The sequence below is a fragment of the Ochotona princeps genome, chromosome 2 (genome assembly GCF_030435755.1).
Source record: "Ochotona princeps isolate mOchPri1 chromosome 2, mOchPri1.hap1, whole genome shotgun sequence".
NCBI classification, from domain to species: domain Eukaryota; kingdom Metazoa; phylum Chordata; class Mammalia; order Lagomorpha; family Ochotonidae; genus Ochotona; species Ochotona princeps.
In genome coordinates, this window is record NC_080833.1 from 115,797,729 (window position 1) to 115,825,245 (window position 27,517).

Consider the following 27,517-nt stretch of genomic DNA (forward strand, 5'->3'; position numbering starts at 1 on the left):
TGGTACTGTGTACTTACTCTTTCCAGGTTATTAATGTATGCACATGGGTGTGGAATATGGTAGGGAGCCATGAACAAAATGAGGGCATGCAGTGTGATTAGCGTGTGAAAGACTTTGTGTGATTGAGATTCCCTCCTTGAAAGCATAAACTAAACATAGAGTCCAACATCTTATAGTCTAATCAAGTTCCTCAGCTTCTTGGGGAGACCCTGTCTGGTCCGAGGGCAGAACCAGCAGAGTATCATCCCGATCAATTAAAAGCGCCAACATACCCTCCGCAATAATTAACTTCATTGTGGAATTAATTGATATAGTATTGAGTAACCAATATGTTGAAAACAAATGCGATTTCTTAACCACATTCTGTGGTCACCTCATTGACATTTCAATTTTAGTTTATACACAACGTATAACATAACATACATAAAATAACATGTTTTACATGACATCGTATCATCTTAAATTAAGGCAAACATGTGGTATCTCAACTGAACTTGAACTGCAGTTATGCAACAAGGTGGAGGAATCCACCATGGGGGGAGGGTGCGGGGAGGGGTGGGGAGAATCCCAGTACCTATGAAACTGTATCACATAATACAATGTAATCAATGAATAATAAAAAAAAAAGATAAGTACCACATTTTAGTTAGGAGTTTATTGTTTTAAAACCTTCCTAATAAAAATCTCTCCTTTACTGGTTAAAAAAAAAAAAGACTTTGTGTGATTGCATGTGACAGGGGGTGGGGAAAAGAGTATAAACTTTTCCATTGAGAAGCCTGAAAAGACTGATATTACTTTCCTACCAAACATCTCATTAAATATGTTTGGAATAGATTAATAACTTTTTACCCTAGAGCTAGGATCTGGGGACAGAGTGAAAGAGTTGTTGAGCAATGTGAAGAGTTGTTGAGCAGAGAGTGAAGAATCAGGAGATGGGTGTTCCAGGCTTAGATTTCTTGCTAAAGACTTTGGCACTGGCTTCTCCAGTTGTAAGATGTAGAACTTGGCCAACATCTGTAATCCTAAGTGTCTCAAACACAGGAATTATTCTACAGGTTTTTGGTTAGATATTTCAGACACAGAAAATGTATTAAACATAATGCGTAGACACAAGCTCCCTACCACCTAAAAGAATTCTTCTGACAAAATAGTGGTGATTTTAGCAGCCTGTGTCTAGAAAGTGGATAACCACAAGAAGGAGAGGCACTTTCATAATGCTCTATTTTAATTGTCTTAAAAATAGCTATACTTAAAATTAGTATGTATATGATCAAGACATTGATTTCAACTAAGATAGTTCTTCTATATAATATGTGTTCATGGCTCAAAGTAGTGTTTCTGAATGGTATAATCTATATTAATACTTGCATTAAAAACAAAACAAAAAGATAATTGCTATTAGCACTTTGGAATATTAAAAAAAAAGCAAACCAACTTGTGACTCTACTCCAGATTTGCTGAATTAGCATATCTGAGGCCTGGAATTCTGCCTTTTGCAAACCAAGTATCCCAAATGGGATTTAAAACTTGGATGTCAAAAAAATAAATAAACAAAAAAAAACGTAGATGTCCTTGGTTTGAAGAGTTGGGTAATACTTCATCTCCATTCTCAATACTTTATCTCCATTTTTTATTTGAATATCAATAAAGAATAATGTTTCTTTTTAAAAAGTAATCCCTCTGATCCCTTTCAAGCATTTTGTGCATTATAGTGATTTTTTAGTAATATGTTCCTAAATTAGCTATACTGGGATTGAAGGATATTGATGGGAAATGTGTTTTTCTCCAAGGATCCTCATAGTCTAGAATTTGAATTCAGGACCAACTTTGGTCTTGGTCTTGACAGAATTTCTGAAATTTCATGTAAACCAACACCAGCAAATCATTGACCTGCACACCAGTGGGAAAGACTTCTGTGGCTCCTGGGTCCATGTTCTCCAGTTCCACAGGTTCAGGAGTTGGAAGTTTGGGAAGCTGGGTAACATAGGGAAAAGAAAATCATGCATGAGATCATCCTCTTATTCATTACTTCTCACATATTGTGAAGAGCCTTGACTGATAGTGGCAGCTAAAGATGATTTCATTTCATTAAAACATGTGTATTGAGCATGGATATGTGCCTAGTGTCATGTTTTAAAATATAAACCATTAAAAAAATCAGATCTTCTAATATCCCTTGTATCATGGGGAAAAAAAATCCAAGTTTGGATAACTTAAATTGCTGACTGACTTCTAGAAGGCTTCCTTCACTCTCTCCTTAGACTCTGTGAATAACCAACACCAACTGTGATCATTACTTTTTGTGGCGTCCCTTTATCAGCTGCTAAGTCCTAGTGCTATTTTATTGGGTACAAATATGTGTAAGTCATATTTCTTGATCTCTAGGAGGAGGGTGGCATATTGGGGAAGTAAATATTCAACCAATCCATGGTGAGTGATGTTGCAGATTGCTGCAATCACCGGGTTGATGGAACAACTATGTGGGAGGATATGGGAAGAGATGCTTGACCTGGGAGGCTTCACTCTGGAGGAGTCTAAACAAACATTTCAAGAATATTCTCTGAGCAGATGGTACATGGAGGGCCTCCTAGACATAGGGAATAGCAAATGTAGTTACATGGGAGTATAGAAATGTGTGCCTTGTTTAGCTTGCATGTGTGGGAGTTACAGAAATATCCTCTTGTAAGCAGAATGAAAGTGGAGTTTCCATGCATGAGAGAAATATATTTGTTATGCAGTGTTTTCAGATTTTAAACATCTTATTGTGGTAAGATATACATAACTTACAATTTACCATTTTTGAGTGCATAGGTCAGTGGCATTATGCAAATCCAACTGTTGTACAACAGTCACTTCCTTCTGTCTCCAGAATTTTTCATTTTGAAAAACTGAGGCTCTATACTATTGAACAACTTGCCTTTCTACCAGCTGCTGCCCTCTACCAGCAGCTTTTCACTTTTTTCTCTATAGATTTGGCTAATTTTATATGAATAGACATCTGCAGTGTTTGTCTTACTTCATGTAATATAATTTCTTTTTTTTTAAAGATTTATTTATTTTATTACAAAGTCAGATATACAGAGGAGGAGAGACAGAGAGGAAGATCTTCCATCCGATGATTCACTCCCCAAGTGAGCCGCAACGGCCGGTGCTGCGCCGATCCTAAGCCGGGAACCAGGAACCTTCTCTGGGTCTCCCACACAGGTGCAGGGTCCCAAAGCATTGGGCCGTCCTCGACTGCTTTCCCAGGCCACAAACAGGGAGCTGGATGGAAAGTGGAGCTGCCGGGATTAGAACTGGTGCCCATATGGGATCCCGGGGCGTTTAAGGTGAGGACTTTAGTCTCTAGGCCACGCCGCCGGGCCCAGCGTAATATAATTTCTTCAAAGTTCATCCATGTTGTAACAGGTAAAGGGGACTTCTGTCATATTCAGGGCTGGGAAATATTCCATTGCGTTTTACTGGAATGTAGAATATATGTACTACATCTTATCTGTTTAGCCACTGATGGACACTTGGGTTGTTTCTACATTTGGACTGTTGTGAATAATGCTGCGATGAACGTGTGTATGTATATTTACTTTATTAAATTCTCAGTAATACAAAACAGAATTTTCATAAATCCTTTATAAGACAGCCCTTTTGGTTGAGGTGCTTATGATTTTGTTGTGGAGGTGAGCTCTCACTCATGAAACCAAGATCACAAGCAGAACAATTAAAATGCCCAGTGGCCATGTCAGCAGATACTTGTAAAGTTCATATGATCATTTACAAGAAGCAAAGACACAAACACTCCTCTGAAAAGGTAGCAAACATAGGCAAATGTAAGCCAAACACTTGCAGAGCAGGGATGGTTACTATTGGCTTCTGCAAACTGATTCCGCTCCTCTTGTTGAGGCTGCCTCTAAATACCTTGGCATTGTAGCAGTGGGAAGGAGTTGGGCAAAATGAATTTGATAGATAAGAATGATGGAACAGGGCCCAGTACAGTAGCCTAGTGGCTATAGTCCTTGCCTTAAATGTGCCACGATCCCCTATGGGTGCTGGTTCATGTCCCAGTTGCTCCACTTCCCTTCCAGCTCCAAGCTGGTGGCCTGGGAAAGAAGTAAAGGATGGCCCAAGGCCTTGGGACCCTGAACCCACATGGGAGACCTGGAAGAAGCTCCTGGCTTCAGATCAGCTCAGCTGCAGCTGTTGCAGCCATGTGGGGAGTGAATCAATGGATGAAAGATCTTTCTCCTTCTCTCTGTAAATCTTTCCATAAAAACAAATCTTTAAAAAAGAATGATGGAACAGTCACCTGTAAGGCAGGTGAGAGAATATGTCACTGACCAGGTGATTTGTAGCCATGGTAACTTAGGAACCAAGGTTCCTGTTTTTATTGAAAAGAAATTACACACACACACACATACACACACGTATATGTATATATATAATATGTTAAAAATCAGCTATTGGGATCATTCAGGAGACTACTTGTTGTGATAAGAATAGATTAAGTATGTGGTATACATCTGATAGCACTTGTCTTTCTTCTGGATCTGAGGAACTCCCTGTTACTTCTTTTTCTGCAGTGCAGCGTCAAGCCCAGGACTGGGCTATGCCCTTTGCTGAATCAGTTGTGTCACTGCTATGGATTCCCTGTTTCTCCTTCTTGGATTTCCTGGGACTAGACTGAGACATATGGGGCTAGGAAGCCATTTTGGCAGTCAGGGTCAGGAGAGGTTCACAAACCAGACTGCTGGTGTGGAAGCAGCTGCCTGAGCAGCAGCCAATATTCTTACTCATGTCACTTGTTGAGTATTTACTCCTGGCCCTTGCTGGCTTCTCTACTCAGTTTCCCTGTCCTGGACTCACTGAATGGCATAGCACACTACGTTTCGAGGCTGTTGTTGCAATATAAAGTCCCAAAGATCTGGTGATGAACCCCAAACACTTCCTTTCCATCTTTCCCAAGATTTGCATTGTTTCATTCTCTAAAAGGTTAGATCTGCAAGGCTTCACCTGGCTGCTTCATCTGGGGAGCAGGGGAAAAAAGGGGTGTTCTGACTGAAAAAAAAAAGATATTAGATCAGCTTGGCCACACTGGGGTAGGGTCAGGGCCAGGTCTGCTGGCACATACTCCTGGACTGGCAAGGACTTTGTGGGACGCTGGTCTGTGCCACAGATGGTATCAGCAGCAGTCCTGTTTGTTCTTCAGCCCCTGGCAGAGCCTGAACAGATTGGATTCCTGTCCTCTGGAACACAGATGCTTCCTTCTGAGCATGCCTGTCGGTGGAGGTCTGTTCCATTTGGAGCAGCACAGTGTGAGCTGAAGGAGGACTTGCCCCTAAGAGGCCCTTCTCTTCTCTGATCCCCTAGTTACTCCATACTTCCCTGTTTCCAAATCCATTCTCTTACCCTCTCCCACCCCAGGATTATAATAATAGTTGTCCAAGTGAAGTGTAACTGTCATATAAACAGATGGCTTAGTGATAATAAATATTGAATCATTTTCAGACTCTGCATTTCCATAGTTTCCAACAGAACTGCAGTTTAATTCTAATTCTCTGGTTGAAAGGGTCTGGGATGTGTGGCTGGCAGACAGGTGGAGTAGATGCAGAGTATGTCCAACCCAAGAGCCCTTTATAAACACTTAGGTGGAACTGACAGCTGTAACAGGACCTGAAGGCCTGTTTCCAGCCACAGTTGTTGTTCTTCATTTTGAGGCACATTTCCACCAGCTGTTTTAGGAAATACCTGTGTTGTCATTGTCATTGAAATTCTGAGAGAAAACTTGATAATGCTTTTCGTTGTGGTCACCATGCTCACAGACCCTGTAAGAGCCACCAGAGAATGTGTATACAGAAATCAAATTAGAGTCTGCTTTCCAGTTACAACGAGAACCTTTAATTGCATTTTGAGTTCTTAAGATGAAGGTATTGAAAGGCATGACCAAACTTGTCAAAACAATAACTGTAGAAATAATTAAGGTTTTGGATGCACAAGCAAAGATGTTAACTGGGCACCTTGTGCAAGGTTGGGTGAGGGAGGGATCTTGATTAAATAAAAGCCCCAGAGATTTCGTCTGGAAATTCATATTTAAGCGTTTGGCTTGGTAGACATAGTGGTTTCTGGAAACAGAGCTGTAGAGAATGACAGTGTAGCCATGCAGAGGGTGGTACATAATGCTTTGGGTTTAATTTTGTTGCTAGAGGAAAGACAAAAAATATATAGGACATGTGAACACAGCCTACCCAGACTGATCAAAGACAATAGTAAAATAGGTGATGTGTTTAGGACAGGCATTGTCCTTCTGTGGTTTCCAGGACTGTTAACATCCGTCTGAGTTCATCAGAATGCATCCTTCTACACTCCTTTGGCTGGTAAAAGGAATCCTGATTCAGTGACTTGTTTAGAAGGGAGGCCCAGCTGGATGGATGTGTTTATTAAAGCCCAAGTGAAGAGGTACATGCAGGCATGGTCAGGAAATGGAAGTGTAGCTGCTGTACCTCTCTAGAAGCCATAAGGCCAAAGTCAGTTGCCTTGTAAGTGATCCCGTCAGTTCTTCCTCCTGGAGTTCTTCTCAGTTCATCTGTCTGTGTGAGCAGAATGCTACCATCACAGGGACACACTGAGTTGGAACCATGTCCCAGGCGCATGCCAATTAGACCTACCTTTGGCTTACAGGAATTTGTGGGCTCAGAATGGCTTGGGCCCCATCCAGCCAACTGCAGTAGAAAACCCTGGTCTCCTGAGCATTCTCCAATATGCCTCTCATTCTCCTTACTGTTTACTCTTAGTGGACCTTGGGTTCCTGGGCTACAGCTTTTCCCTTCTCCCATATCTTTGCTTCTATGTTTCATTCTTCCAGGACCGTTTAATGAAAAGGAGAATGGTTCATAGAGCAATGTGAATGGAGATGGGGAGTGACCACAAGACTAGGACATGATTGAGATTACAGTACCCAGATACTCAAATCAGCTATGAACCAGGATTTGCCCTGAGGATATAAAGAAAGGTATTTCACTTCCATTGGCAAGGCTATGCCTTCCCAAAGAGTAAGACAGTCACAGAGCATCAACACCAATCCTGTGTGACACTGAGATTTTAGTGCAAGGTATAGTTTAGATGGAATCCCTGAGTTATCCAACTACTAAGACACATGGTCAAGAGAAGTTTCCAGATTTCTAATGAGGTTGTCAAAAGTTTACTCCTCTCATCTTGTTTACATGGACTGTTTTACATTTAACTGAAGAAATGGTGGAATTTCAAGTGCATAGACAAAGAACTGGGTTCCTCTTGCAAGGCCTGATGGATGGTGTAGTAGGAGCCAGTCTTGAGTATAGAAGATCCTGGAGAAGAGGGTCTCTGGATTGATTTGGGGTTCTTGTGCTACTTGTTTGTTGATCTGTGGCCTGGATGTTAGATTAGAGAGTTCTCTAGGTCAGTTTTCTAGATGGTAGGAGCTACATGGAAATGGTGAAGTTAACTAGAGGAGAACATAGAATAATGCCATCCATTATGCATAGCTACACTTGTGTACAAAATGGCTACATGTTGGTAGCAAGGAGTGCCCCTTCCCATCCCCCTCTCCTGCAGATATAGGAGAAAAAGAAAACAATTGGAAACATTTGCCCAACCCACCTTCTTCCACGTCTCCACCCTCCCCACATCGGTGTACTATGTAAACAATGTAACAATGAAATGAAATATATAAAATGGAATGGCTGTGAATAGACAGATGTAACAGATCTGGGATTGAGGATGAGGCAAATGTGCTTCAGCAGTGAAGGGTCTGAGTCCAAATTTCAGTTGTTGGGAGGCAGTGCCCTCTATTCTAACTCACTGTTCAGATCTTTTCTGGAATATCTTTTGTTCCCAAATCTTGGGACTGATATGGATGTGGGTAGCTGTGGAGATCTATCCATCGATAAAGGCTTTGGGAACTCATAGAAGATAAGTTAGAATTCATAAATATCAGGCCCAGCACAGTAGCCTAGAAGCTAAAGTCTTTGCCTTGAATGTGCCGGATCCCATATGGGTGCTGGTACTAACCTCAGTGGCTCTGCTTCCCATCCAGCTCCCTGCTTGTGGACTGGGAAATCAGTAGAGGATGACCCAAAGCCTTGGGATCCTGCACCGATGTGGAAGACCCAGAAGAGGCTCTGGGCTCCTGGCTTTGGATCGGCTTAGCTCCAGCCATGGCGGCCACTTGGGGAGTGAATCTCGGGCAGAAGATCTTCCTCTCTGTCTCTCCTCTTCTCTGTATATCTGGCTTTGCAATAAGAATAAATAACTCTTTAAATAAGAAAAATTCATAAATATCTTTTAGCATGTAGAAATCTCTCACCACAAAATGGGACCCAGTTCTTCTTAGCCTTCACTGATCATGAAGTTGAGTTGTGACAGCTTCTGGTTATACACAAGAAATGCTTGCCTGGTAGTGAAAGTCATCAGGTAGTACCAAGAGGTATTGAAGAATGTGTCTGATGTAGTGATGAGATTATCGAGATGCTTTTTCCCAGCTAACATGAATTAGGTCCATTTCTGTGATGCTGCTTGATGGCTGAGTGGAGGAATTGATGAATGTTTTGAGTCTTTGTTCTAACCCAGATTATCTGAGCCCTCCCGGCTGACACTACTTGACTTTACACCCTCCGAACATCTCCCATTCAGGAACTATGCCCACTCTATTTTCCAATGCCCTCTTTTCCAGGTCACAGATTGGCAAGGGGGTGTTTAGATACACTGATCTAATCTGATTATGCTTCTTTGTTCTCTTCTCTCCTGCAGTATGAGTTTAAAGCCAAGAATATCAAGAAAAAGAAAGTAAGCATTATGGTTTCAGTAGATGGTGTCAAGGTGATTCTGAAGAAGAAGAAAAAGGTAAGTAACTTTGAATAACTGTGGTGGAGAGGGAAGCAGGGAGGATAGATATGGGATACCTTTTTCTCCCAGGCTACTCTCTTGACAGAATAACCTGCTTCTATGGTGAGGTCTTCTGTTTTGATGAACAGAGGGTATAGTAAAGCAAGGGTAAGACAGGTTCCAGAGACTTGGTCAGGTGGTTGCTCAGTCAGTTCTGGCATCCACACCACAGATGATGGATGATGGGTCATCTGTCATCCTTGCATTCCACCTTTCCCATTCTGATATCCTTACCTTTACATCTCAATCTTGGGGAAGTAGTTCCAATTTAAGCAATAATTATCACTGGATTTGGTGGGGGAGCGGACATGAGGAGGCTCCCTCAGCAGGTGCCCCCACTGGAATAATCCTCAATCCTACTGCCACTGCCAAGTAGCCCCCATAGTGTGTTCTGTGCACTCGTGGTATACATGCTGCTGCCATAGCCTGTATTTAAATACATCATCCACAGCTTTTCAGTGTAGGGAAGGGTGGGACACAGCAAGCATGGAGTGCAGTGGAGGGAGGAATTAGCCATTTAGTGAACCATTCCCTGGGTTGGGTGAGACCAGCAAGTGAACACAGGTGATTTAAACACCTAGTTTTTCATCTTTTTTTTTTTTTTGCTTTCCATTGTATTGTTTTATGTAAGTATAAGGTTTCCCCTCATCCTTCGTTCCCCCACCCCTCCCTCTTTTTCGCCCCTCTGTCATATCCCCTGTACTTTACACTAGTCCTTACATTTAGTGAAATAAGTCAGTCTCAAAAGGACAAATACCATGTTCTCTGTGATACAAGCCAACCTTCATACATAATACAAAAATTAAGATGTATAGAGCAACAACTGTACACATGAACCCTCATAAGCAAAGGGTATAATGGAGACTAGAGTACCAGGAACAGGTACGTTTTGTGTGTGCTGTATGTGTTCTCGGAGGGTAACATTTACTGCTTGGTTAACATTACCTGGGTTAGATTAGTACAATGGAGAAATGTGTTTTCAAAAAGACAGAAGATCCTGGAGGTGTGAGAGGCATGTGTTTTGCTCTGTTTCTTGATTCTGTTGATGCCTTTACTTTTTTGGATTTACAGTGCTGAAGGCAACACCATAGCCTAGCACTACATAAGCCTCTTGAGTTTCTTGTGGTTCCAAACCTGCACTGCTCTTAATTCAGGTGAAACCCAAGTCAGATGATGAGTCTGGGAAGTGGAGTGTGTGGAAGTATGGATGGCAAAGGCATTACTGAGTAGTAATAGACAGCAGCTACCTGGAGACTCTCGTGATTGAGGGCGCTCTTAGTGAGTAGTCATTTGCCTGCCCAAGGCCTTAGGTCTTCTTTACAATCTTCTCATAAAAGAGATGATCCAGTTGTGGGATTGGGCATCTCTAGAGATAGGGAATTTACAGTTGGCTTTAGTCTTCCCATTTCATCCCTGAACAGTCCCAAGCCAAATGTGTTCTGCTATACTCCCCAAATATCTTTAGAGGTTGTTCCAGAAAGTGTTTCATAACTGAGTTTGGAAGTGTGTAGGAAAAAATAGACTGTGATATACTGTTTATAAAGACCTGGTTCCTTCAACATGGAGAAGTGCAAGGCATTTGCAGTAGTCTATTAAGTTTGTCCTGTGGGACCTTGGTTCCATCTCCCTCTTGCCCCTGAGTTGTCCTCCCTTCCTTACACATATGCACACAGTGTGTAGCCATGAGGCAGTTTTACGAGTGGTCCTCCCAGGAGTTCTGAGCAGGAGAGTTGCTGAAGCAAGCTAAGGCTTGTCAAATCCCAGGGCCCCAGTTCAAGCAACTGTGGATAATAACGTTGTGAATGTGAACAAAGATAGCCTCAGAGAAAATAATGGACCAGCGCAACCCAAGCTCATCATTCCAAGGAACTGGTTTCTGTCACATGTGTCCTGTGTGACTCAGGCCTTCCTGTGAGGGAACTGGAAGCTCCATGCACTAATGTACCAACAGAGCCAACAGTTGCCAATTGCAGGTCCTTTCCTTGTGGCAAGATGCTTTCACACTCATTAAAAAGCCATCCCTCCATCCTTTCATCAGTCTTTGTGTTATGTCTCTCTTGGTCAGCATTTATGATACCCAGTCACCTAGGGAAATTGGCTGTTGTCTCCTCACTGTCAGAGACTGAACTGTCAGCCTTGCATAGCCAGAAACTCAGGCTCAGCAGTTTTGAGGTTCTGAGTCTTAGGATACTAACCCGCAATGACCAAGCCTAAAAGAGGTGAGGAATAAAGTAGGCCAGCAGTCTCTGAATCCACTCTAGGACATCCAAGAGTTTCCCAGAGGAGATATTCTTGTTAGTCTGTTGAGCACATTTTCTTTTGGAGGCAAGCAACCTAGGAAGGCACATGGCTGCAGAGGTACTGGGAGGGCACAGAAATGGATCAAGTTGGCAAGCTGTGCATCAGGAATGTTTCTGGACTTCTGGCAGTACAGTAAATGAGTTCACTCATGCCTGCAGAGGCCTTGTTGGGCAGATGCTATTTCTGCCATATTCTTCCTATGGTTCTCTGACTTCCCTCCATCTCCCTACCACCCAAGGCACACCTGCTTTGGACTGACATATTCTTGTTCATTTTCAACTAGATGACATTTCAAGCCCTGCTGTCCACAGGGGTGATCCCCTGTTCGGTTTGGGTAACATGCTATACATGTGGTGTCATCCATTGTGGGCATCGTTGTTGTCCTATCCCTGGGGAACAATCTTATGTATCATGCACTCTGTGTGGTGGTATCCTCATTCTCCCTCTGAGAAAACTGAGGTTGGATCACCAATGTGTAGGGTGACAGTTTGTCAAGGCATTACCTGAGAGAATACTGCCTACCTCCCACTAAGTCCATGAAGGTGGAGCTGGAATAGCACCTCCTGGAAGTAGTCTGGGTGAAGCTTGTGATTTCACTTTGAAACTCCATCCCAGTAATCTCCATTGTGGGTTTGCCTTCCTGTTGGTCTAGAAAAGAGGTGATCTGGCAGGTCTTTTTCCCTAGGTCTGATTTTTCTGGTGCCAGGCTTGGGAAAGGGGAGTCTCCCAAATTGTTTCTTCCACCCACGCGTGGTGTCCATTTCAGAGCTGTGACTGTGATCCTAAGATGCCTTTAATCACAGTGTTCATTCTGTACCGCCTCTGACAGATGAATGTACGTTAGCGGTAATCAGCTTTTTTTGCTCATTTTGTTCTCATGTGACAGCCTCTAATGTCTGAGTGTGCTGCCAACCAACACCTCTCTCTCTCTCTCTCTCCCTCCCTCCCTCCCTCCCTCCCTCCCTCTCTCTCCCTCTCCCTCTCTGCCCCTCTCTCATACTCCCTATCTTTTTATAGATGTGGGAGGTGGTAACAGTAGACATGAGAGCATGAAAGCACTATCCCCCCCGCCCCAAGAGTTGGAAGAATCAGCAAGCTTCCCTGATGGCCATTGTGATCAGGGCAAAACTGGAACTCTTGCGAAATGTAGCTTTGGGTGTAGATGCACCATGTCTTACAGTCAGTTACAAGGCAGTGATACCAGGAGCAGCTTAACATATTTCCCACTGATTATTCAGTAGGGATGCTGGGCTGGTTGGCAGAAATGTTGAAATATTGAACAGTCTTACTTTTCACTAGATCAGTGTGTCATGTTGGATGAGCCTTCAACTAAGGTGAGGAGACCTGGGTTCTAGTCCTGGTTCCACTCTGAACAAGTTATTTTACCTCTCCGGTTTCCAGCTTAAAGGTCAAATGTTGCATTGGGTGATTGATAGAACCTCTCCAGCTCTGCAGTTGTTTCTTTTGTATTTAGACACATTATTAGGTCACCAGGGCACATATCAGTCTTTGGAAAACTATTAGCCTCTCTCTCTATATATATGATATATATATATTTTAAAAAAACAGATCCAGGGCCCGGCGGCGTGGCCTAGTGGCTAAAGTCCTCACCTTGAAAGCAACGGGATCCCATATGGGCGCCGGTTCTAATCCTGGCGGCTCCACTTCCCATCCAGCTCCCTGCTTGTGGCCTGGGAAAGCAGTTGAGGACGGCCCAAAACATTGGGACACTGCACCCACGTGGGAGACCTGGAAGAGGTTCCAGGTTCCCGGCTTCGGATTGGCGCGCACCAGCCCGTTCGTTGCGGCTCACTTGGGGAGTGAGTCATCGGACGGAAGATCTTCCTCTCTGTCTCTCCTCCTCTGTGTATATCTGGCTGTAATAAAATGAATAAATCTTTAAAAAAAAAAAAAACAGATCCAGAGGAATCTAAGCAGATCACATTGTTGTGTCCCAGTGCTCAAGGACACAGAGAACCCTCTGAAGTCAGATATCCTGAGAGCAGCCATTACACCTCCTTTCTGCCTTCACCCTGTCTCCAGCTGGTGAGTGGTGGGGTGCGTCCTGCATGGAAAGCCAAGTGTTTTTTGCAAGGAGGCCCTGCCTCCCAGTGAACTTTTTAAGGGCAGAGACCATCTTTGTAAGTCTAACACTTACCTGCACACCTGTCAGATGTAGTGTGTTTTCAGTAATTGTAGCTATTAGGTAGTTGTGTGAATGAACGTTATTTGTGTGTGATAGTGTCATTAAATCACAAAGAAGTACTTAGTGATTGGGTATAATGAAGTCTAGTTTGTTCTTTTAACTATCACATTTTCCTCTTTCATCTTCTATTTTTAAAAAGGTAGATGAGAGTCTTTTGTTTATGTAGAAAGGGTTCATCAGACATTGCCAGTTTTGATAGAAAGTACTGTCAGCAGGGCCTGTTCGGGTGCCTCCAATCTTCGCGTGCGTTCTATTAGTATAAACAGTGACCAAATATATTGTAATCATCTTTTTTGGCTATGTAAAAAATGCTATGTTTTTGAGCTGATGCCAGCAGATAATGAATCTCAAATTTGGCATGAATCTAGGTTGAATTTGTGCTGTAAAACCAGTTACTGAGATAATTAACTTTACTTTGATGCCTCTTAATCAGTACATTTTCTTCAGCTCCCAACTAAACACAAGTAATTGTCTTCTCTGTATATGTGATAATCATTATTTATTATTGTACCAGAATTGTCACACCATTTGCTAGGGAGTAGAATCCTGAATAAGACAAATTAATCTTGAACAGCTTCCAAGGGTTTTTTTTTTTTCCCCTACTGAAGGCCACATTTTTATGTGGCGTCCCTCAGAAAGCAGTAACTTATCTGGCATCCCCTAAGGCAACAATCTAGAAAAGCTCTATCATTCTCATTAAGAAATAATTATCATACGTCCAACAGGTTCAAGGAACTGTAGCATACATAAGGATAGTAGGTAGAAATCTTTTCCAGTAATGTTTGCTAATTTAATGGTGTTAGATACTCATATAACTCTGTTATGTCTCGTTAGAAATTAGATGTTCCTTTAGGATGTAGGGACCATGTTTGCTCTCAAAGAACATGTGTTTGGGAAGATAGAAAGTAATAGGGGAAAACTGGTGTTTAGGAAGGTGCAGATCATAGGGGAAACTGATGGAAGGCATGACATAGTGAGGTGTTACTGTGGATAGCTACGAACAGCTAACACTCATATGGAGCACCTACAGTTTTCCAGGCCTTGTTTGATGTCCTGTACATATCCCAAGTCCTTACAGCACTGCATGAGGTAGGTACCATTCTGATCCTCATTTCTCATTTTGCAAAAGGAGATTGAGCCATTTACCCAAGATCTCTAGTGTCATTAATGGCACAGTCCATTTCAAAGAAGGTGTGTCTTGCTGAAATCACAAGCAGGTTCTTTTTACTAGCATTATCGCTCTGGGTATGTGTGATTCTCATTGAACTCCTTTAGATAGAGGTTATTCTGCAGGAGATAATTAATTCAAACAGGGCCTTTACCTTCCAGCCTATACAGCATGTCAGGGATATCTCATTCCAAGGAAACTATTTTTCTGTCAAGCTATAGTCTTGGTTACTAGGACAACATGAACTCAGATCTAATTCGGGTAAGAAAAGGAGGCACTCAATTATAGAGGTAGAATTTAAAGGATTGAAGGGATCTGGTTTGACCCCCTGGGTTGATTACATACGGCAACAGAGGAATAGGAGAAGTGACTGTCTCTAGATCATCCCGGTAGTTACTGGGCTAGAGTGTGAATGTCAACCCTGAACTTAGCCTAGTCTTTTTTTTTTTTTTTTTCCCAGCCAGGCTATATTTCTTAGTCTTATATATTAGCTTCAAAATATATATAAAAGGAGTCAGGCAGTTGGTACCGTGAGAACTGCTTGGGATACATGCATCCCATATTGGAGGACCTAGTTCAAGTGTAGATTGCTTTGTTTCTGATCAGGCTTCCTGCCAGTGTACACCCTGAGAGGCAGGAGGTGACAGCTCAGCAACTTGGGCCCTTGCTACCCATGTGAGAGACCTGGATGGAGTGCCTAGCTTCTGGCTTCAGCTCGGCCCAGCCGTGACTGCTATAGGCATTTAGAGAGTAAAACATCAGATGGAAGAGCTCTCTGCATCATTGTTTCTCTTTCAAAAAATGAAATAAATTAAAACTATAATATAGGCATATTAGGGATTACATGTGTTGTATGAAGATTTATTAGCACTTCAGGTTTAAATGTATTTTCCTATACCTGTAAATTATGTTTGAGAATTAAAGATAGTTTTTATTTTCAGTCTAATCCCATTCTCTCTAGAAGCAAGAACTCCATATATTGAGTTCATATAACTTTTGAGAGGCTTACTACACTTAACTTTTAAGGGGAAAAAATAGTCACCATTGCTGTCAAGTTCATTAAAAATGCAAGAATGGTTTTAAAACTTGTGGATTTTATGGTATGTCTGTTCTGTAATTTCCAGTAAGGATAGGAAATAATATCAATCTTTGGGTTCCTAAGCAGTTATCATATCCACGTCTAGCTTCCAAAAGGAGGTTGTGATGATTCTTCCTGACTCTGTTTTCTCTTCTTGGTACTGTCCTAGGCACGTCTGCCTGTGAACTAACTCCCACATAATGTTCCCTGCTAGAAGCTTTTGGACAGAATAGCTGTGGATTATCATAGAGAACTTGACATTTACACTCAATGGGTAAAGAATAAAGGAAGTCCCACATCAAGGTTGTGCGTACCTCACCCAGGTCTTTCAGAAGCATGCACAGTGAAACCTTCATCTCTTTGCTTTGTTGAAGGCAAAGCTTCCTGGCAGTGAGGAGTAGAAGCCTTTAATTTCTTTGCAGGGTGTAACAAAGAGAACGTGAAGTCCAAAAGTAAAAGAGATGGATTTTATTCACCTCCAGACCCAATGGCCTTGGAGGAAAATGAATTAATCTCTGTGAGCCCTCAGTGTTCATCTTTAAGGGGGAGATTCATTTTAGTAATGTGAAAGAAAGCCCTATGTGGAAGTTCTAAAGGCAGAAAAATAATCTTTCTCTCCTCTCCCAGCTAGACAACTTCTCTAAGAATCAAGAGAATCAGATAACAACAGCTTCCCTATGTGGTTCCAGTCTCACCTTCTCATACTCTGTCAGCCTAGATCCTCTGGCTGATAGTATGGGATGTCCGGGAGAAGAATGGGATCGCTGTCAAACAATAGGGAAGATCTGCCCCCCAAGTTCAAGAAACAGGGTAGAAAGGAAAGAGAGTAAGATAGAAGGTTCTTAGCCTGCTGAGTGAGTTACCTGAGGAAGTCTCAGTAAAGTGGCCGAGGTGTGCTATGGCCCACGTTGTTAGAATCCCCCAGGACTCCTAGTGTAGGGCCTGCCTTAGTATACCCACCTGCTTATGCATTGGCAAAGCAACCCCTGCCAAGCATGGTTCTGAATGAATGTGAAGACGAATTGCATTGTGCAGCAGCAAGGCCCTCAGATTTTTAAACCCCCTGTGATTGGAGGTCCGTGGGACATATTCTTGTGATCACACCTGCTTTCCTCTAGAAAGTTTAATTCACCAGTACATGAAGGGGAGTCTTCATTCAAGAGAGGGAGTTTCCATGAACTTCAAAAAGTTCATGGAAGTTGGCATTAAAGGGTAAGTTTATATAGTTGCAAAGAAATCCTGAAATCTAAGCCTATGGGAGATCTTCAAGGAATTCGTCAAATCTGTCATTTGTGGGGAAAAAAAAAATCACTTATGCACCAATTTCAACATCCTTACACCAAAATAAACTTTCATTTTACTTTTCCATAAACTCTTAGACATACCATCAAATATGCACATGTAGGGAGTTGAGGTGTGGAGGGTAGCAAAATGTGGTGGTTGTCCCTAGGACAGCAGTCTGCCCCACCTGGCACTCCCTCCCCACTTTCGTCCCCTCCCGCCTCATGCCCAAGTCACTTAAATTTTGCATCTAGTGAGAACCAGATCATTCTCTCCCCGTGTACTTTACTTCTTGGCCTCACTGCTGCTGTTGTTGGTGTTTGTGCTCCTAATGGGGTCATGTGAGGCCGTGCCTAAGCCTAGATTGCAGGTGAAGGGTGAGAGGGAGGCTGGAACCCAGCCCTGCTGCTGCTCAAAACAAATGGGCCTCCAGAGCCCTTTGCAAAAATAGGACTGTGTGGGGCATATGTTCCCTCGCAGATTCTAGGTGAGTGTGCTGCCCCTTCTACCCTGTTTACTCCCTTCTTTCCCATCTGGATTGGAAGTACTTTCATTTCCCAGCATACCATGGAACACACAGCCAGTTCAGGACCATGTGTAGCAAAACTGCTGTCAGAATTCTAAGTCTGTTTTCAAGCATGTGAACAAAAAGCAAAAGAGAATGGTTTCAGATGAGGCTTGGAACTACACAAGTTTTCCAAAACTAATCAATCAATTGAGTTTGGCTCTAGTAACTATTCCATAATGTATCCCTATGCTATAGTTGAAGCCAACTTTGATTTATAATTCTGGAAATCTGAACCATTTGGTTTTTGTTTGCCTATATCCTGTTTGCCTTCTCTTGTTAACTTTTTTCTTACATTTTTTTTTCTGTGCAAGACATACAGGAAGTTAAGAAGGAACTGCTTGTTTGTCTTGCTTTCTTTATTCTCTGAAGTGTTTGCAAAATTGAGGCAATAGAAAATCACATTATTCCTGAGTTAAGACACCCATTAATTATATGAAGCAGAACTTCCCTCCTCATTAAGCCTTTCACCATATTTCATTAGCTCTTGATTGTACCAGACTCCTGGAACAGCACTGGTCTACACACCAGGAGAACTCGGTTCTAGTCTTGACTGGGCACTAAGTAGGGATGACACTTGTGCAAGCAAGCTGCCCTTTCCTCAGGATGTTTTGGAAAGAGGCAGAGTAGGAAGGCTAGAGGGAAGAAGATGAGTAGGAAGTGTGAAGACCCATTAGTACTACATTGCCCAGTTATAGTCAGGCATTGATTTAAAGAGCTCAACTCTATTTGCTTTAAAACAAAACAAAATATAAAACACTTTTTTTTCTACTCAAAAAGCAGAGTTACAGTGAGGAAAAAGAGAGATTTTCCACTTGTTGGTTCACTCCCCGAAATGGACACAAGAACCAGAGCTGAGCTGATCTGATGCCAGCAATCTACAGCTTCTTCCAGGTCTCTCAAGTGGGTGCAGGGTCCTAAGGCCTCGAGCCATCCTCGGCTGCTTTCCCAGGCCAATAACAGAGAGATGGATCAGAAGTGGAGCAGCCGGGGACTTGAACTGGCACCCATATGGGATGATAGCACTGTAGGTAGAAGCTTAGCCTATACACCATAGGACCGGCCCCTGCCTAACATTCCTGAATAACCAAGACACTGTTGAGTCATCCTATTTCTCAGATCCTTTGTTACCCTGGTAATTTCCTGCTCTTTCATAGATTTAGTAGACTTCCTCAAGGAGTACTACAAGATATTTAAAGGGAAAGGATGAGATTTAATAGGGTTTTCAGAGAAGAAAAATAAGTAGATGTAAATGTTTCTATGTTTTTTTTCCCTCAGGATATTTTAGATGGATGTTGGAACTTCTTTTAAAAGTATTGTCTGGCTTTTGTTGACACTGACAGTGTTCATTCATATTAAATTAACATAAGGTTGCCTGGAATCTCCTTTCCTTACCCTCTTGTTCAGCTCTGCCAGAGAAAGAAGAGTTGCTCTGTATTATTTTGCCTTGTTGTCCTTTCCTTTTAATAAATATATGAATTACCTTCCTTAGAACTGCAGATGAAAGTTTCATCCAAGCTTCCTTTGATGCTGGAGGGATATTGCTGGGCCAGGAGGAAATGGAGCTGGAATTCCAAGTAACCTCTTTCCTTAGTATTGCAGCCAATTTAAGTGGAAATATATGCAGCAGCTCACAAAAACCATCTTCTATTATTGGAGGCTTAGCCTAGATTCTGTGTTGGATTTGATAGTCTCCAAAGGCAAGATTTGATTGCTGGAAGTGACTTTTTATCCTAGAGCTCAATGGTGGGGTAGTTTTACAACAGTCCCTCAGTGGTACCTGTCCTCCTTCATGGTCAGCCTGTGTGCTAGTCTTAAGCCCAATCGATCATGACCAGTTTAGCCAGTCTGGCTTCATCGCTTACACACAGCGTAAACCCTTCTGGGGAAGGGGCAGTGGATGTAGTAGTGCCTTGGCCAAGGGCTTCATGGCCTCTTTGATGCATTGAGTCTTTATTCTTCTACTAATTTTGAAAATCACAGCAAAGCAGCGAGGATTCTTAGCAGCACTCACCTGCTTGTGGAAACACAAGAAAAGTGAGAATCCACTCCCCCATTGACACAGCCTCTGCTATTGCCCCATCAAGTGTTTAATTCACGACTACCATGTATTGACAGAGGGTGTGCTATGGCCAGCGACAGTGGCATAAGGGGTCCTAAGGAGCTGACTGTCTTGGCAGTGTCTGGGAGCTTTTCCTGCATCAGGTCTGATTTAGACTGTAAAAGAATGTGCAACAGATGAAACAGATCCTCTGGCAAGGGATTTCAGTTTAGACAACAGTGGCCTTCTACCCTAGGGTCACTTCACCAATCAGCTGAAATGTTTGCTAAAGCTACAGATGATGGGGCCTCCCTATAGCCCAGCTGTATTCTTGTCACTGAGGGAGAGAAGCCTAGATAGTTTCTTACGGAGTTTGTTGTGCGTACACGTATGTGTGTTGTGTGTATTTTTTGTATGTATAGAGCAGACTTTTGCTTCTGAGAGGTAGCAGGACCCTTTGTCTTGCTTCTCCTGCTCCAAAGGAATACTCTGGACATTGTATATACAGCAAATATAAAATATATATACAGCATCCTGGCAATGGAACTGGAGTCCCAAGGAATTGCAAAGGTTTGAGTTCCTTGGGTTTTCCTTTCAGAGTCTGTATCCCAACTTTGAACTAAAGAAGCTCAAAAATCCAGATATTATAATGGAAACAAATAATCCCTAATAAGGTCCTGCACTATCCAACTAAAGGAGGATGAAAGGAGCTGTTCAGCAATGCAGAAAAGCTTTAGACAGTTACCATTCATTTCCGCTACACCATCTAAAAAAACTGGCCCTACCACCACCCAAGCCAGCAATAACTCAGTCAATATATAGACCTTACCTTGCTGGCCTGGAATGAGTTGCCTCAACCATTCTGCCTGGTGGTGCCAGCAAAAGCTGATAAGGATGCTAGGACTCTGATTCCCACCAGGTGATAGTGAGAATCTTGCCCCTGTTCCCCAGGTGGTGTTTGTGGAGACCAGGTAGAAAACTGGCCATCCACCTCAGGTCAGGAGGAATAAAGCCACATGGCAGGCACTGACAGGGCACCCCTACTATTCTGAGCCAGGCTGGTATCAGTGGCAGGCTAGTGAGGCACTAGAACCCCACATGTACCCCAGCAGTAACATGGAGCCCCTGTGGACTTCACTCCCACGTGAGCAGTGTCATAGATGATGGATAACGTGGAAAACTTAAATAATATGTAGAGTCTTGTAATACTCAACATGTCCAGCTTTCAACTAAAAGTCATTCATGCTCCAGTAATGAGGAAAATCTCGACTTCAGATGTACAGAAATCTGTTGATGCCAGCACCAAGATGACAGAAATGCTAGAATTATCCAATAAAGATTATAGGTACTCATTGCAACAGTGAGCAATTATAAACACTGTTGAAACAAGTGAGAGAGTAGAACATCTCAGCCGAAAAACAGAGGATAGAAGAGCCAAATGGAAATGTTAGAATGTTGAAAAATATAATTGCTAAGCTAAACCTATTACATGAATATTTCTGTCAGGAGTAGATGCTTCATAAAGTGCTACCAAACTAATTTAAAAGTACAGGTAGAACATGTGGCTATGACTGTTGATGTAGCTTGGTTTAATGCTTATATTATGAAAACTCTATCCCACAGTCAAATTGTATTTTAAACATATATTTGTATCTTGCTGCTTAAAAGACTTCCATAGTGAACAGTTGCATTGTGTGCTAAGAACATGTCCCCAAGAATTTGACTTTAACTCTGAAAAATTTAAATCTGTTAGTCGGAAGCCAAGCTCATGGGTGCCCATAAGGCAAACATCCTGTACACCAGTACTTGCTGGCTGAAGCGTAGTATGGTGCCAGGAACACTCAAAGGAGTGTCAGCGTCATGTTGATCAGACTGTATGTGCATCAGAGCTGAAGATCCAGTTCAGAGTCCCTAGTTTTGATGGAACTAAAGCCAACCAAAGGTACAAGAAATCTGGGAAAACTTCCAAGGGACAGATGTTTGCAAAACCTGGAAAGAACTATCTAGATTTGCAAAATTTATATAATTAAAGGGGTTGTTACTTAGAAAAGGGATTACTTTCCTTATTTAGTGTTGCTCCAAAGAGAATATTTATGTAACGAAAATTGATAGGATAGTGGGTAGCAATTAAAAGTAGGATTTTTTTGTTTGTTTTTTGGTTTTGGTTTTTGTTTTTTGCCCAATGCAGTAGCCTAGTAGCTAAAGTCCTTGCTTTGCATGCACTGGGATCTCATATGGGTACTGGTTTGTGTCCCAGCTGCTCCACTTCCCATCCAGCTTTCTTCTTGTGGCCTGAGAAAGCAGTCGAGAACAGCCCAAAGTGTTGGGACCCTGTATCCTCATGGGAGACCTGGAAGAAACTCCTGGATTCTGGCTTCCTATTGGCTTAACTCAGCCATTGTGGCCACTTAGAGAGTGAACCAGTGGATGGAAAATCCTTTTTTCTGTCTCCTTCTCTCTGTAATTCTGACTTTCTAATTAAAAAATGTGTTTTTATGAAAATGTTTTTCATTGTAGTTTAAATTTTGTTTTCTGTAAAGCAGTACCTGATACTGCATGGTGATGAGCCAGTCCAAAGCCTACCTCTATGTATTGGGTTAGTGCTGAATTAAAATTCAGAGACTAAGTGACATGTATATCCGTGCATGTACCAGCTATGTATAATGTTGTGTTTGAGTAAAACTGCTGATGAAATACTTCATCTGGAAATCATTCTAAGGGCCTGGACACAGTCCCCGCTAGTTCTTGGGAGAGTCCCAACAATCTCTAATTTGGAGACCCTGACATGGGATCAGTATTTCATTAGTTCCTAGCACTGTCATTCACATCTCTAGAAGGTTTGTCTTAAACCCCCTTCTCCCTTGTGTTCTTCCTGTCTCTCCCATTCCTCTGGGTTGATGTCTAAATTTTTTTCCCCCTTGAGATTTCTCCAAGCAATTTTGACTTAGAGTCTTCCTCTGGTTCCCTGCAACCTCTTTGGCTCCGGCCTATCCTCTGTATCCCAGAGAGACACTCTGCTTAAGTGCTTGAAGGAAACTGATCAGACCAGACACTTGACATTTTCCACTTATTCTTTGGGAACAATCAACCCCAGACCTCTTAGAAGGCAACACGCCAAGAGCCAAATGCCTGTGTTTGCAAAAGCATTAGTTGCTCAATGTGTGCCCTCGTTTTGTAGCTGAGGACAAGCCTAACTTATTCATGTGCAGTTTCTTTTATTGCAGAAAAAGGAGTGGACTTGGGATGAGAGCAAGATGCTGGTGATGCAAGACCCCATCTACAGGTAAGGGCTGCAGTCTAGCGCTAAGAGCATTGCCGAATCCCCATGGTCCCCCCGCCATCTCCTGGAGACACCAGTGAGGTTTATGGGTCTAGAGAGATTGGCATAAACTTCTGCTTTTCTCTTCTGAGACCTATTTTTTTATTTTCTGACAGTATAAGTACACTAGACAAATCTACCTTGACTTTAAGATTGAGAGAAAGATTATTCTGGCCATGTTGAATTTCACTGTCTAGGATAGTTATGAAGGATTACTGCTTGGAGTTTAATCCATATAGCTTGGTTATAAGTGGAGACTGTGTCAATTCCTGCTAGTTTGGACCTAACTGAAATTCCTTACCTGCATATATATTGAGCAAAATGAGAAAACGGTTTCCATCTCCCCGTGCTCACAATTGTTCCATAATTCTTCCGCAATTCCACAATTTTTCCATCATTCTGCCATTTCAGAAAACTGAGCTGAAAGCAGTGGAATCATTTGACAAGCAGAAAGTCGTGCCAGTCTTCTTCGTTGCGCTGGCCTGGATGTTGGTGTCCTCCCAAAATTCATACGCTGAAATACTAACCCCCAAGGAGATAATATGAAGAAATGGAGCTTTTGGAGAATGACTAGGTCGTAAAAGATAATTCTCTCAAAGTTAAATTAAGTGACCCAAGGAATAAGACCTCACAGAGTAGGCTCCTCCCTCCACATGAAATGCACGGAGAAGGAGCCAGGCATGAACTATGTATGCACCTTAGACACTACGTCTGTTGGCACCTTGAACATTGGTTTCTCAGCCGCTGGACTATAAGAAATAAGCATCTGATGTTTTAACGTCCCCCAGTCTATGAGATTTCATTTTGAGACTGAAGTGAAGCATACCCACCCAGAAGTGCTTTCCTGATAGGACTTGTATACTCCTTTAGAGGTGGGGTGGCTGCCATTCATGGTGTCTCCTGGGCAGAGGCACACTAGAGAAAATCCCACGTGAATAGCCAGGATGCGCCCAGGAATCAGGAGGGCCTTGAATCATGGACGCCATTCATCTGCCCTGGATCGCCAAGGCCAAGCCTTTAGCTAGTACATTCCCAGTCTCCTAGCTACTTTCCTTTTTCATATATTATAATGAAAGTATCTTGGACTGTGTTCTTCTGAATTTGCATATTTATATGTGAGTGTAGACAAAAGGGAGTGATTTTCTAAACTAAATACATATGTATGTGTATATTCCATTTTATCAGTAAGAACATTTATCATCAGGATAATGTAACATTTACAAATGAGCTTCTCATGGGCAATTTTTTTTTTTTGCCCTTAAGGAAATGCTGTGGTTTATTTAGGTAACATTGCTGAAAAGCGTATCATTGCGTATGGCTTTTATGAAACACTCGGTTACTGAAGCAATTACTTTAGGCAAACTTCTTGATGGTAAAATTCATTAAAAAGCATTTCTTGTTGTTCAAAAGAAATGCTTTTTACCCACATCAGTAAGAAGTTTTTGCTTTCTATTAAGCCAAATTTTATGCTTAACTCTTTTAGCATTTCTTACATAGAGTACTGAGTTTGTGGTGATATAGTGTAATAGCTTCAAGAAACATACTGTTCTTTTCTAATTTTATGATACTAAGTCAGTTGATAACATTTGTGAGGAATATAGTACAGCTGCCTACCAAAAAATTTAGCAGTGTGTTGTTATTAATTATGTGCATGAAATAAGATACAGTGTGTACCCAGATCTGACTTTGCTATGGACATAGTCCTGGGCTGTGGGCTAAGAGACAGGAAAACAGCTCAGTGCAATCTAATGTATGTTTTCAAGTTTTGTTAATGTGTTTGAAAGGAAGAGTGATACAAAGAGGAGAAGAAAAAAAGGAAGGGAAAAGGGAAGAAGAAAGTGAAGCAGAGAGAGAAAGGGAGGAAATATGAGAGATCTTCCATTTGCTGCTTCATTATCCCAATGCCCACAAGCCAGACCTTTGCTAGACTGAATCCAGGAACCAGAAACTCTGTCTGGGTCTCACATATTGGTGGCAGGTACCCAAGTGTTCGGGCCGTCATCCACTGATTTCCCAGGTATGTTATGAAGAAGCTGGATCAGAAATGGAGCAGCTGGGCCTCCAAAATGTGTTGTAGACATTCCAAACAGTGGTTTAACGCATGACATGCCATGCTACCAGCTCTTTTAACCATTTCTGAGTGCACAAGTCTGTAGGGTCTGTCTTGTTTCCAAAACATTTTCACCGTTTCATGTACAAGCTCTGTTCCCATTAGGCAATAACTCTCCAGTGTCTGCTTGCTTCCCTAAGACTTGGTAGCTGCAGGAATCACGGAATTACAGATGTCTCCTTCTCTGAAATGTTTGCTATTATAAAGTTCTTCATTAGGTGAAGCATGATTCTTTTCATTTTTTGGTGTCTGGAAATAATTTTTTTGTGCATGTAATTATTTCCATTTATCCTAGCTGCTATCTGCAGAGCCCTTTCTTAAAGGGGCTTTATCACATGGCCATGTGTTTACTTGTCTCATTAATGGTGTCAGCTCCTAGATCATGGAGGATTTTTAGTCCAAGATTTCAGGCTATTCACAATGATTGCCTTTAATCTAGATTTGATTTATTCTTTATTTCTGTGGGCTTTTTTCCTTTTTTCAGCTTAAATTCAAACCTTTATATATAGTGATATTAAATAAAATGTAATTCATATGAGCCTATTCTTCAGCATTTGAATTCTTGCAAATCAGTGTTCTTCAAGACAACTATGAGTATTATGTGAACAGGATTTTTTATATGATTGAGGACTGTGTAAAACAGGTCAGTGAACGTTATGCATGATCCCTGGTGTGGCTTATGAATTGGGATTTGCAGGAAGCCAGGCCCAGGCGCATGCTGGAGTTGAGCTGGGTTCGCACTGCAAAGAGGACTCGGGCAGAGTCCATGGCAGGCTGAGGGCTCTTTCTGCCCCCAGTTTTGAGTTTGTAGAGAAGCTCCTGATAGTGGCCTGGACTCACTGTTGTTCAGCAGGGCTGGCAGTCATGGCATATGATTATATGGCAACAGTACAGAAAATGAAGATACACTTTTATTAAAAATCCATTAGCACCTGCCATCATTCTCTTTCCACCTCTAAGCAGGGATGACCTCCAGAACATAAGAGCTGCTGCTTCATTGCTGCCTCGTGTCTTCCATAGGTTTCCTTGGTGGTTACCACTAGACAGGAGCTCTATACGGAAGGGAATACTGAGATACGCAGTTCTAGTTGAGCTAAGTTGGCCCAGTATAAAACTACCTGGTTCTGCTAAGAGGTTAACCATCTGCTCAAATTTTCTGGGAAATAAACTTTAACAAGAATATTTTTTTCTCTAAGCCACAGATAAGGTTGTGCAGTGGAACAGAGATAAACGAAAACAAACATTTTTAAAAAATATTTATTTACTTTTATTGTAAAGGAAGATTTAAAGACAGAAGATAGAGAAGTCTTCCATCTGTGGGTTCACTCCCCAAGCAGCTGCAATTGCCAGAGCTGAGATGAATCAAAGCTAGAAGCCAGGAGCCTCTTCAGAGTTTCCCATGTGGGAGTAAGGACCCAAGATCTAGGACATCCTCTACTGCTTTCCCAGGCCACAAGCAGGGAGCTGGATCAAAAGTGGAGCAGCCAGGACATGACACTTGAAGGTGGAGGATTAGTCTGTTGACCTACAGCACTGGCCCCAAAGATTTCTGTCTTTATTCTTCTTTTCCTTATTTGGGATCTTACTTCCTTTGTTAACATGATTTCTCTACCCTGTCTAGGGCCTGCTTCCCAGGAAAAACGAAACAAAAATATTAGTAACAGAGGGATAGAATAGTTGCATCATATGGATGCCACTGTGCTTTTGAACTTTAGTTTCACTACCTTGATGTCTCTTCATCCTACTCTGTTTTGTACTGATAGTATTAACCTCTTTGGCTAAATCAGTCTTTAGGATATGTGGGTTCCTTGATACTAGGGATTACACTGACAAGCAAGTGGAAATTCTTAACTGGATGAAGTAAATTCATCTGACTTGAAGTCTTCAGGAGCTAGAGTGGAAGTAATTCTTATCCAACCAGATAGGAAACCTCTGGCGATTCCAGCCAGTGCCCATATAATTGTTCTTGTCAATTAACATCCACGCAGCTGCTCAGGTGATTAGAGATAAGGAGAAATGTGTTCCAGTTTTGTCCTTCCATGCTAATCCTAGGCTTTGATTTTGAGCAAGTTAGAGATCAGTTACTTGGCCTACCTGGAGAAGGGAAAAGGGGATGCCTGGAAAACCAATCCATGTTTCTATTCATTGTGCAAGGGAGGAGTTGGGAAGACTAGTATTTCAGTATGAGCCCAATCAAGAGATAGTAACCACACAGTGATTTCAACAGGAGCAGTTTATCATCAAGAATTATTAAGTTATAATAAAAGACTACCTGTAAGCTGTAAAGAGAAAGGGAGTACTCAGGGAGGAAAAATGTCTTAGAAGGGAGACCTTTCTCCAGGACGCCTTTCCAACACCATTGCGTCACTGCAACCACTGAATGGCAGAGAATTTCACTGGGCTTCCTAGACCAAAGTTAGTCCCCAGTGGCTGGGAAAACAGAAAGTGGGGAGCAGGTGCTGGTGATCTGGTGGATACACAGATTATGTCAGCATGAGGCTGTGGTAAGAGATGGAGAGCTGTGAGAGATGTGCCTGG

The 27,517-nt window shown here is 42.2% G+C and overlaps 1 protein-coding gene across 6 annotated transcripts in view; it reads left to right on the plus strand.

The window, feature by feature from the left end:
* Positions 1–27,517, plus strand: part of C2H1orf226 (chromosome 2 C1orf226 homolog) — a 237,927-nt gene that overhangs the window by 138,316 nt on the left and 72,094 nt on the right. For 3 of the 6 annotated variants that reach the window (XM_058660547.1, XM_058660551.1, XM_058660548.1), the window contains 2 exons: positions 8,776–8,868; positions 22,760–22,833. In XM_058660547.1, coding sequence (XP_058516530.1) covers positions 8,776–8,868; positions 22,760–22,833 — 167 coding nt within the window. The remainder of the gene's footprint in view (positions 1–8,775; positions 8,869–22,759; positions 22,834–27,517) is intronic. The other 3 variants (XM_058660549.1, XM_058660552.1, XM_058660550.1) reach the window with 1 other exon arrangement.